Source organism: Melopsittacus undulatus, chromosome 4, assembly GCF_012275295.1.
Source record: "Melopsittacus undulatus isolate bMelUnd1 chromosome 4, bMelUnd1.mat.Z, whole genome shotgun sequence".
In the NCBI taxonomy this organism is placed as follows: Eukaryota; Metazoa; Chordata; class Aves; order Psittaciformes; family Psittaculidae; genus Melopsittacus; species Melopsittacus undulatus.
In genome coordinates, this window is record NC_047530.1 from 8,565,063 (window position 1) to 8,578,104 (window position 13,042).

At 39.3% G+C, this 13,042-nt stretch overlaps 1 protein-coding gene across 1 annotated transcript in view; it reads right to left on the reverse strand.

The window, feature by feature from the left end:
• Positions 1–12,320, reverse strand: part of LOC101870928 (cytosolic phospholipase A2 epsilon-like) — a 33,231-nt gene extending 20,911 nt beyond the window's left edge. Inside the window, exons 1-2 of the mRNA XM_005143916.3 lie at positions 12,198–12,320; positions 9,927–9,999 (exon numbers count right to left, since the gene is read on the reverse strand). Of these exons, the coding sequence (XP_005143973.2) occupies positions 9,927–9,999; positions 12,198–12,224 (100 nt within the window). The 5' untranslated portion in view covers positions 12,225–12,320. The remainder of the gene's footprint in view (positions 1–9,926; positions 10,000–12,197) is intronic.
• Between the last annotated feature and the right edge of the window lie 722 nt (positions 12,321–13,042).

A 13,042-nucleotide genomic window follows, 5' to 3' on the forward strand; every position in this document is an offset into this window, starting at 1 on the left:
CACTGTCATTCACCCTTTCCAACTCTCCCATTTGGAGCAAATCTGCTGTCCTTTAGCTCTGTATACTGTTTGCACTCATTTTTAGACAGCAGACATTTCTTTTGTCTGCTGGGCAACTTTAACTGTCTCTAATGTCTCCAGTTCTAAGAACTTGCTTTGTAATCACAGTAACAGGTTAGATTCATGTATAATAACAGGCAGCTTGATACTGTGTGAAACATGCTGAGAAGCCTTAAGAGCAAGTGGGTAACCTGCTGGAAAAGTTATCATGACATGTTGGCTCCAGTCCCAGCTCTGCTCCAGGCTAAGTCACTATGGGCAATTGCTTCCATTAAACTTTAGCCTGCTTATCTGTCTGCATTTCCTCATCAATGAAACAGCGATAATTTTCCTTTTTTGCATTCTACTTTGACATCCCATAACTAAAAGCACTATACAAAAAATAACTAATTATTAATATTGCCACATGACCCACAAGAAGAGTGTGCCTTACTAGTAGTTATGTTGTTCTTTCTCTACCAGTCTCTTGTTTGGCGTTCCACACTTTCTTTAAACTTGTGGTATAACCCATGTGGTAATGAATAGGAGTTGCTTAAAGCAATCTGTGCAATCTGGTTATTATGTATGATCTATCTGTCAGTCTTCTGATACCATCTGAACATGAAACATCTTGCAGTTTTTCAGCACGCATCTGATAGTTTCCCCCTTATTGTCCATAGCAGGGAAGAAATTACTTTAACATTGCAAATGCAGATATCTATAATTCTTATAAGTAACATTAGGGTACTTTTAGACTTATTTTTACAATTTTAAAATGCAGAATATGTACAATGTACCTTTAGATAACACAATTTATTGTTAAAGAAGGTAGTAAAATAATTTATTTACCTCTCCCATTGGTTTTTAACATTTGCAAAAATTAGTATCAACTTTGTGTAGTTACTCCCCCAGATGGTGTCAGAGAAGCAGGTAAAAGTAAGCATATCTGTTTCTTCAGCAGCTGTGCCAGTCAATTACAGACTACCAATACGTGTGTTTTGGAGAATCTGTTAATTTATAGTCTGTTTTGTTGTACATACTAGCTATGAATACTGATTTAAAAGACTGGTATTTGATATTTTCAGAGTATCAAAGAAACTCTAAACTTGCGACTTATAATCTTGTATCTAGATAAAGACATGGCGGGATCTCTGTTGAGTCTTTTACCCTCTCTGAACACAACAGAACTACAGCTGACTTGAGAAGTTAGTCTAATCTTTAGCAAGGCTGTTCACCCTTAATGAGAGCAAAAACAAAGTCCCTCAACCTGATAACCCACGTGTAACACCAGCTCAGTTAGCAGCTAGTGAAGCTTCAGTCTCAATGTAGCCCAACATAAGAATGCAGATAGATATTCGAATCTAAAACCAGACAATTACAGCCAAGTCACTGCAGGAAGAATAACAAATTATGTCCCAGAACCGTAACGTTGCAGGACTTATCTGATAACAGAAATTTAGATAAATTTTGGACTAGATCCCAAATGCAGAATGTTAAACATGGTACAGGTGATGAGACTTAGTGCTGAGATTGCTTTGCATACACTCCCAGCCCTGGGCAGGAACAAGCAGATGCTCAGTGTGTTCTGTGTTGCAGTTCTCTTTCTCTTTTTAACTCCCTTCACAGTAAAAGGCTTTAGCTGTTACCAGCTACTAAAATCAAATATGTCCAGATTGAAGAGGATTGACTAAGGCTGGCACATGAGAAAGAACTGAAAGAATTGAGTTTGCTGATTCAACAACAACAAAGACTGTCAACATAATAGTCACCTGTAATGTCCAAATGTTTGATACAAAGAGGACAAAGATCTGTGTCTTTCTGTGGCTAGAGGGAAATTAATATAAATATTAGGAAAACTGCCCCAGCTCAAAGAGAGTTAGTTCTAGCAAGAGATTCTATAACTTTCCTAGGTAACTCATTTCAGATGGTATTGGTCCCCAGATACACATCAAAGAGTGACCGACAAGGTAAACTTGATCCTGCTTCAGAAGAGGACCAGCCCAGGTGAACCTACATGGTGTCATATGGAATTGCTGTCACGTGATGCTCATGTTTATGCTGGTAGGCAATAAACAAGATAAACATGTCATGTCAATTATATTGCATGGAAACCAACTAACCAGTCATCTTCTTATTGTACACCAGCCCAAGAGACCAATTCTGAGGTACCTGGGCACTGTCTCCAAACTTCCTTCTTGGACACATAAAGTGAGAATGTATGTTCATTGAACATTTTGCTACCTTTCCTTCCCAAACACATACAGCATCCAAGTAATAAGACAACAATCCATACCTAGAGCCTGTGTGTACTATCCAATATAACTGTCAAAAGAAACAATACAGAAAGGAACACAATGTAATGCAGGGAAGCCCACAACAGCTATGCTACAACTTCTCCCATACATCCCACCTCCCCCATAGAGCAACACGGGTAAATTACATCACCTAATTGGCAGTTTGGGTATATGTAGATATTCTTGCAAGATTTGTGCATGCTAACAGAGGTGCAGGTGTCATTGGATCACCCTTACAGATGCGTTCTTTTGGCAAAGTGGAACTAGAAATCAGGTATTTCCATAGGAATATCCCTATGAATTGAATTTCAGACCTACAGGGCATAACACACGGGTGAAGATTACAGTTTGATTATTTGGCTTATTTGTTAAGGACATTGCTCATTCAGCCTGGATTAAAAGCTTACATTGCAGCAATGGTTCATCCTGACATAAATACTATGATTTGGATGCTTTGCCAACATTTGGCAGTGAAGTCTTTACATTTATGTGTCTTTTCTACTATAAGTTTCCTTCCCATCAAAGTAAGTCACAGATAAATACAGCCTCCAGCCTGTCTTTTATCACAAGACTACAACTAATCCTATTTCCACAGTGAAATTAAGTAAACTCATATTCTGGCTGTAGTCCTTCAGGACTTCCAACTGATATAACGGTTCACAGCATTTTTCCTGCAGCTAAGAATGAATGAAAGCATTAAGAATAGGTACATCTGACTGTCAAGGAACATTTATATCCAAGATCCCTTTAGTCTATTTTTTGCTCTTGAACAGAAAGGGCAGTCTAAAGAGGGTAGTCAAGATTGGAGCTGAACAAGTAGGAAAGGTGAATAATTTTGCCAGGCAGACATTCAGAAAGACTGACAATTTAACCGCAGAACACAATGCAAGCAGCAGCACCAACATTTCTGAGGGAATCTTAGTATTAACCTTCACTGGCTACCTACTGTAGCACTACTTTATCAGCTCCTGCTGAGGATACAGTCATACCGAGTGCCCAAGAGAGAAGCCATAGTCTCACATGGACACTCTCATGTGTCTTCTCAGCAATGTGGACTATTGCAACCATGTTAATTTAGCTTCTCTACTTTACATTGGCCTCCCATGTAATAGCAAATCACATCTAAGTACTTGGCCTTATCTACAAGGTAATAAATGTCTTTGGTTCAGAAAAAAAGGTTGCCTGAAGCTCCTTTCTGGAGAACATCACTGATAAAGGTCCTCAAGCTCTGTGAAACTCTCCAGTGGGCATGGCTTTCCCTGGCACTGCTCTGAGTCTTCTGAATAAACCTCTGTTGGGACTAAGACGTACTACAGGCCTTATTACATTGCTCTTTTAGCATGCAGTTCATGTCAGCAGTACTCATACAGATGCTTGTGAAAGAACACTAAGAGAGCACAAATGCACAAAACAAAACAGGTCTCTCCTCAGAAGGTACAGGAAGGAATGAATCACTGCTTACAATATCAGTCCCATTGCTCAATGCATAACTGGATGAGCTGCAGATACTGCTGGCTTGATGAAACTGGAACAACCAGGACAGAACTAGAACAGATACTGCAGGTTCTTTAACAATGTTTAAGAGTAACCTATTGGGAAATAATCAATAAAAATGTGTTTAAAATTATGTTTTCCGTGATAAAATACTGAAGATGACAAGTTATATCTTTTTTGCCCAATCAAAGGAATACCTCAAAAATAAACAATGAAGAAATTCTTGCAATAAGTAAATGTCTGTTATCAATCTTCATATTATTTAGGAATTCCTTTTTATGTCCAAATGAAAACTAATAGTACTGTAAACACAGATCTGCTTGAGATTCAATTTGTGGTTACTGTTCAATGTCAAGCAAATTATACTTTGGTCCTAAACTCAAGACATCATTGTGCAACTGTAAGCAGGATATAAAGTATGGTCCTTATCAGGGATGATCAAAACCACCAAGGTACAATAACTTTTAAGAAGATGTGGGAGGCTGTAAGCATGGGAAAAGGCAATGCTCAGCCTACTTTCCTAAGTGGTGAGAAGCTGTTACACAGCTCAGCCCAAGGAAATTAGTAAATACAGAAATCCTATTCAGAAATCAAAGCACATACTTATCGGCTGACAACAACGGAAGTTGCTTCTGTACATTTGTAATCATCCTAGACTTGTGATATCTGTGTAATATATTAACACAGCAGAAATATCCATCCAGGTTTTCTGGAACTTTCAAAGTGCAAACTAGAAAATCACATCCTGAGCAGTCTGCCACTGCCTTTAACTTCAAGCAGAGGAAGAGTGAAGTGTCATGATTCGTTGCATGGATCTGCATCCTCTCAGAGCACTGTGTTGTTCTACATTGCTGCCATCATCACCTAATCATTCCAGCCTCTCTTCTCCACCCAAGCTTCTCCCTTGCTCATTTCCATTGTCTCCACCCTTTTCAAACCTGTTTTAAAACAGGTTTTGACATTTTTTTTAAAATATAAAACATTTCAGAAGCATTTTCAACTAGAAGGTTCCTCTATACAAGAGGATAATGAAGTCTAAAAGGAACATGTATTACCATCACAGAAGTCTTTAAAGATCAGCCCTGTTCCATGAAAGACAACAGCTGCAACACCACCTGTGCTGGTACAGTATTAGAACATGGTAGTTGCTCTCACCTTTGCCTTTGAGGCAGAGATGAGCCTAACATTTACCTAAGGTTCTTTATTCCTTTTACCAGTCCTTCACGTGGTAATTAATTCATCCTCCTAATGCTCCTATGAGACTCCTAATGCTCTTGCTGAAGTCCTTACTTTAGAGATGAGGAACTAAGGTTTTGAGAAAACTCATTTTCCCCAAGGTTACACCAAGAATCTGAAGGAAGTCATGGGGGGAAATTGCACATAATACCTTTAACTACCAGAACAGCTTTCTGTTCCTCCATCTAGAATTACATAGAAGCCAGCATGGCTGCAAAAAATGCATGTGTACCTACATACAATCCACTGATTCCTAGCAGTAGAAATGTAATTATTTCCATAGCTATAGGGAGGTGCCCTGACCAAGAACACCCAGAAAAATAGCATATTGATGAACTCCTTGATTATACATAACATTGTCCTTTTCAGTGGCAGCTTATTATGCTATCAAGGCACAGAGCAGGTTTTTTGTCTCCACACTTCTTGCCATGTGTACAGTCAATACAATTGCATACAATACAATACAATACACAGTACACTCTATGCACTACATTCCCTCATGACCATCAAAGACTTGAGAAAGAGAAAAAACTGGCAAAAATATCTTAGACTACCAAACACACAATAGGTAACCTGGGGGAAACCAGGTTTTTGCATGTGTTTAGATGGTAGTAATGAACTGAGAAAGCATGGGAGCAGACTAGAGTAATGTGTAGATGAAACCAAAAAGATTGAATAGAAAGGAACAGAGGTTAAGAGCTGCAGCTGTGAACTTGATTCACATAATATGCACTGAGTTTATCCATTCATTTGTTACTCCTATTATTAACTGTGGTTATGACTTTGTTATTATAAACATCAATCAGAAACAGGGCTCCATTTTGACAGCTATCTTGGTAGTTATGCAATTAGATCTTGATCAAAACAGCTTCCAATTACAGTAAGAAAAGCTCTGCTTCAGGATATGACATCACAGGGAGGAGCTTCTAGTGATTAACTGTTGCTTTTATACCTGTTTGTTTCAGTTTCTTAACCAGTTAGGAAATCCCTGTTTACAGGCCACATTGCAACTTGGCAACTATTCATGTGTCTACCTCTCTGTCCTTGTGCAGATTCCTATTGTCAAACACTTGTCCTGGGCTGCTTTTAGGGTTTCTCTCCATTAGTGTAAAGGCAGCCTGTCTGAGCATCCAGTGGCATCAGGAGCTTAGCTGAGAGGGCCTGAAAAGACATGAAAGCTCTTATTCAAAGGACCATGTCCCAGGATTTCACACAGCCATGGAAAAATTCAGCAACCACACTCCTTTTGACAGGGAAGAGATTTCACCTTAAAGCAAACAGAGTGCTGCTGTCTCCTCACAGTGGTGATACAGTCAGAAATAAAGGTAAGAAGTATACACAACATGTTGTGTGCATATCTTCAATCATTTCTTTCTGCATACAATAGTTTCCTTTGGAGAACACGGCAATGGAAGGGATTTTGTTATTATGATGGTGTTACACAGGGTTTAGGTGATATAAGGAAACACATTAGTAATACTGCCTTCCAGCTTTTAAAATCAAAGGGCAGTGTAGTACTGGGAGTTTTCTATGAAATTTCTTAGCAACAAAGCTCAGATTTAACAAGACCAAGATTTAATACTGTAGTTAAAGACAGGCCTAAGGCTTGATGAGAACACCGACTGAGATCAGCCTGTCATATTAAAGAAAAAAATAAAGAAAGTAGCTGTAGGCCATTCCAGGAAAAGCTTTTTGGAGCCTTGGATGTAGCTAATAAAAAGTAGGGCAGCCCAATATTTTTAAAGACAATTTTTGTTTCCTGAAAGGAATATTTCTGTGAAATAAATGTCTGCAGAAGATGTTACTTTATATTTCACGTGTAGTCCATGAAACAAACAAGTTTCTCTTTCTGTAGAAGATACTTATTTCCCACCCAGAAGATCAGTGAACCTTATCACCTAGTAAAGGGCAGTGCTAACCCAGATCCACCAGCTGCCCCAGGCAGCTCGTGCCCTGCTGACTGCAGTGGCAGCTTCTGGGAACAGTAAGCACCAGGTGTGCTCTGATAGGATCATGGACAGCAAGGCAGGCCTGGGCAGTGATGCTGAAAACAAGATCCGTGATGAGGAGTTTACACAACGTGGATCTGGTTCTTGTTATCGTCAGCACAGGAGGTGAAATGCACTGGTACCTGCCCAGCAGAGAAGTGTCTCCAGAAAGAAACTCTCCCATGTTTAAATGGTGGAAATGCAGATCCCTTTGTAAAAGTGGCTTCAAAGGGCCTTCAAAGGCTTCTATGAAGAAACAGGCTTGAGGATGAAAGCTATGCCCTCTTCCAGTCATCTTGGCTGGTCGACCAACCCTTGGAAAACAAGGGTTTTGCAACAACCAATCCCTTCCCACATGCGGGAAGCCTTCTGAAACTCAATCTCCACTGTCAGCTGACAGGGAAAGTAAGGGAAGTCGTTGGATGGCAGAAAAAATTAAGGCCTTTCAGCAATGAAGGCAAAACTGAGTTTTGTCACTACAAGTGTAAGGAATTGAGGTTGCAGCAAAGTTTTTTGTGACCTGCAAACCATAAATGGCACAAAGACTGTTGTCGCTGTGTACAGTTAATGTAGGTTCAAGAACAGACTGAGGATGTTGTTCCATACTCCTCTCCAGACACCTGTCTTTGTCCACTCTCAAACATGGGACGGGAGAGACCTTTGGTCTGACCCACCACAGTCGTCTTTGTGTCACTGTGCACTGTAATGGGGTGCATGAGCATGGAGATCCCAAGCCCAAGATGTCACTCTTCCTTCTGATGCTGTTAACGGCTCACTCTCTATTTTACCAGTGCCTAAAGCTGGCACTGTTGGATAATCAATGCTCAGACTATGGGCAATTAAACACTTCTCTCCAAAATCTCCACATACCATGCTATACAGTTGCATAGAAATAGCATCACCCAGGCAGTGAATCCAGATTTTGCAGAAATGGTGAATGGGTTTATGAAGGTTTATGTTAGCCACAAAGCTTTTTTAAAGCATGAGACTGTGACAGTCAAGCAGCTGATAATGACAGGTTTTCTGCTCTTTGGAATAAATAGAAGGGGCAGCACTAACCCTAACTAATACGCAAAAAAAGACCTTTTTGGGCTGCCCTGAATAGGACAATTAGACATTTCTGCTGCCCGTGCAAGGCAAAGAAGAGAAAATTGAAATATCTGTAACTATTTCATTAACAACATCAGTATATAGACCAGTATATAGGAATTGGGCCTGATGTTTTTCTATAATACTGAGCGTTTGGGTCCAGTGCAAAGTGAGCTGGAAGATATCAAAGTAAAATCCCTTAGTGGCCTCCAAGTGACAAGTATTTTGGCCATGGTAATTAAATGTGAATTTGACTCAGAAGCCAGGTCTCTGAGCCACAGACCTCATGAGCCACAGATCTCTTGGGAGAGTGGGGCAAGGAAAAGCATTCTTTCGTGTTTGTCTTGCCCAAAAGCTTTTATTGAAGGCCAGTTCTGTTGATCCTAATGAATCTTTAGACTAGTCTGGCATTGCTATTCTTGCAGTTTTTGACAGGGAAAATTTAGCCAAATTCAAACATGCCCAGAAATTGCAGCTGTGTCTTGGGAATGATGTGTACTACTCAGATTATAGTTGCCTTATAACCTAAATAACATAGGAGCAAATTCTCCTTACTCATGAGTAAGCCTTATTCCTATGAGATTTCAACACACATTAGCAGTCTAATTCTTGTTATGATGTTCACAGCATGCATAAATACAACCTTTCGCCTGACACAAAGGGTAAGGGTCAGGAAATCATGATTATAGGTGATTGCTACAGCTATCCTATAATAAAATAACAAGTCCTATATTATATGACATGTGCAAGACCTAAGGAGGCATGGACACTGTGGGTTGTCAGTAGCAGCCCCTCTGCACAAACATAACATTTTAGCTGTGCAGTGCCACAGCTGAAGAAGAGCAAAGCATACTTATTTTTGACAGGCAGGCTTCCAGAAGCCACAACTTGGTCTAATTGAGCTCTGACCCCAACAAAGTACTGATGGCTTTTTTCAGTTTGAATTCTTTCTGTGTCACCTTTCAAATCTGTGTCCTCATCTCTGAGTCACTTTAACAACTTCAAATTGCACAGAAATGGGAGTAGGAAATATAATCTTTCCCTAAAATATACTTTGAGACATATATTTCAAATATTTAAAAATAGTTACATACATTAATTGTGTAACTAATACGTTCCCACAAAAAATATCATTAAAAAACCCCCCTTTTGGGCAAAGTCTAGTCATGAGAAAGCAAATATTGACAGAAATACAGGTATGTAGGCCTAACTAGTTATCTTTACTTTCTTAAATCATTATACATACTACATTCAAGTGACTATTCATATGCCATGAAATGCATAGTTTAGGATTTAAAGCAAAAAGAAATTCAGAAGTGTCTGTACGTATTTCTGCTGTCTGTAAAGAAACAGGCAGGTACAGAAGATGATACCAAAGCTCCCGTGTTACCCCACAGGCTCTGGCAGCCACTCGACATCAGTGCTGGCATTTTTGTCGAGAAACAAAGGTGCAGCCTGTATCTCAGTGCATCAAAAACTGCAACTGAGAATTAACAGCTGAATTTCTTTAGCAAAGCTGTCTCTAAAGCTTGTTAGCAGCTAAGACACTTTACAGTACACCACAGGAGACCATTGATATTTCTGCTAATAATAACACTTGTCATGTTTAAACTGAAAGACAGTTTATACGAAACTGTATTCTAAGAATAGTTCAAATTCAAATATGTATCAATATTTGAAACCATAGCAACACTTCATACAGAGATAGAAGTTACAGTGCTTACTTATATTCTCTGCTTTCAGAGCTGAACTACTGAGAAACACAAGGAAAGGCTGTGGTACTCACACAGATCTACCTTTCTCAGATTTCTCATTCTTATGATTTTCACTGAGAGTGAGCAGCACGGGCATTCTTCACTCTGCAGAAAAATGACAAAGTTATTACCTGCATTAATATTAAATCATAAAACATTCCCTCCCACTGTGTGTTGCAATTTTTGAAGCCATGCAGCAAAATTGGAAGATGAACTTGCCCTGCTTTGGAAGTTAAAACCATGTCCATGTAGAGTTAAAAAGAAAAAGAGGCAGAAAAAAAAAGATATTCCTCTGTTTATATATGTCATTAATAGAAGAAATAACAGTAAAACTGATATTGTAGTAAATAAAATTAATGCTGAAATTACATGACAGGACCTTTTAATACACAACAAATCTATCAACAATTAAGCAGGAAATACAAGCTAGCAAAAAAGTGAGTGTGCATGAAAAGCACCTCTGTTAAACATCTGTAGACAAAGATAAAATAAGTTTAATTTTCTTGAACTGTTGAAATTTCACATGGAAGCAGGTATTTTCTTCAAACAATTTTATTTAGTAAAAAATTCCAACTTTCCATTTAAAATCTATATCAGGAGCTTTCCCCAGAAATAGTGAAGGGCAAATACATGAAAAGTAGTGAGGTGTTCAGCTATTGCAGTCAGGAAAAGGAGAATGAGAGAATAAAGAGCTGCTAGGAAACAGAAGCAATCCATAGTAAAGTGTATAATCACAACGCTGTAGGTTTCAGTATCTTAGCATTGTTCAACAGCATCATGTCCCAAGAGGAAAATTAAACTGTTCAGCGAGTGAGGCACCATCAGCACAAATGCAACAAAACCTACATGAAAGAAAAAAGCTCAGGAAGAGATGTTAATGAAACTTCCCTACCCAAACCAGATGTTGGACATTTGCAAAAAGGATCATTAGCTAAAATGTCATGTACAGGAGGAAAGAAATAACTAGACACAACACAAACAAATTATTAATTCTTGCACATTTTAATATCTGAAACTTTAGCCATTGCTTCACTGGAAGTCATTACCTAATGCCTCTCTCACTCCCTGCTAGCAAAATGACTTAATTAAATCTCTTTAAGGGAATCATGTCACTCCTCTGCTTTTTCCAGCTAGGAATCAATCCAGTTGAGTTGGATATAAGTTCCCCTGCCACTCTTGAGTTGTGATGAACTAGTCTTGATCCGTATTTTATGTCTCTTTCCAAAACAGAAGAGCATGTTTTAGTGTCTTCTGCCTGAATTCAGGTTCTGGATGGAATCCTCTACTATTTCTCTTTCTCATGAGGCTGCTTCAGTGGTTAAGGGTTAGAGGAAGAGCAGGGAGGAGAGTCCTATTTCTTGCTTTGTACGTGTACTTTCCACACAAAGACCATTGCTAGACTCTGTTCATTACTCTCCCCTGCTTTCAAAAGGATGAACCTATAGATCCTTAGTGTTTCTTTAACCAGTTTGGTTAGTCATTCACACTTTCTATTTCTTAACCCATGGTGATCCCACATTCGAGGTCTCCAAGCATCAATACACACTGAAGCTAACACACACCTATGTTATGGAGAGACACTCTATAATCTCAATTTTACAACATGGAAAGCAGGGCACAGAATGATTAAATAACTTGCTCATAGTCAAACAGCAGACTAATTTCAAAGCTGAGAAGAGGGCAGATTACACTGACTCAGTGGAGCCCAATAGGCAGATTTAGGGCTTTCACTCTTGGTTATGTTCTACAAAAAAGAAATAATAAAAACCAGTATTCTCAGAGATTACGAACAAAGGCAGATCAAGATTTTCTTGGGTGTCAGTCATGCAAAATAGCAAACCAGGACCATCTTTGTGTCCATGATTAAACACTGGATTTAATCAGTGACATTCCTGTACACACCAATATCAGGTGGCTGCTAGCACAGATACCTGGGCACAGCATGTGACTGTACTCATAGCTAGAAGATGCTGTGCTATGGAATAACCCAACTTGCATAATGCTTGGATCAAATCACAGATTCAGCTCAAATCCATGGTAAGCTGCTGTGAAGCACCTCAGATTGCTTCCCAGCCTCCATGTGAATAATCCACTGTGTCTGAGCTTCCCTCCGCAACCAAAAGTATCTCCACAGGGCAACCAATCCCAACAAAACTATAAGTCATTTTGACATACATAATACGTACATGAATTTGGACTAGCAGCTCCCAAGTTTTCCTGTAGGCACCAGAATCCCAATTACAAACCCATGTCAGAGATCCTCAGCTTCTAATGCATTATGGTCTGAATTTATGCCCTCTTACCTCATGAGCACTCCAGTATGAGCCCATTGTCCTCCCAGCTGCATGCAAGTTGGATATAGATGACACTTCAGTGTTAGAGGCAACAGCTGGAAGTGACTCACGAGGTACTTCTGCAAACTTTAAGGAGGCACCTACTGAGGAGCAAGCGGCTTAGCCATGCCCCACCTTCCTTGTTGCCTGAAAGGGAAAGTACAAAGAGAGAAGGGGAGGGCATTCGCTGAGTTTATTTGATAAAGGTGCGTGTTATGGGAAGGCCGTACACACCAGGGTGCCAAGAGTTATTAGCAATTCAAGATAGGGGAGTGATAATGCACAGCACTTATGCATGTATACCTATGACATAGCAGCCTAAGCAATCCACAAATCAGAAAAGATATTAGCAGCAATGTGTAGGCTGGAGAAAACAGAGCTCTACAGCACCCCAATCAGAAACAAAAAGTTCTGTGGACAAAATAACTTTAAAAGGCCTTCTTTTTAGCAAAGAAGTATTTATTTTGTTCTTCTTTGAGGTACAGAGGGTTTAGTTGCTTGCTGGTGGATATTCCCCCAAATTCATTCATATATTGTCAGGTGGATATAAGTTTTCTTGCTTTCACAACCTTTCCACAACACAAAACTTCAATGTTAACCAAAACAAAATGAACAGTTTCTCCTCCAAATTAGGGCATATATTGATTCATCTTAAACATTAACAGATATTTTAAACACAATGCAGTATCATCAAATTATTATATACAAGTGACACCAAATTCTCCATTTTCTGTGAGAAAATCGTGCAGCAGCAGATAATGCAGGTGAATGACCACTTGAGAACTGCAGGTGATACTATACACTCACAGTACCCA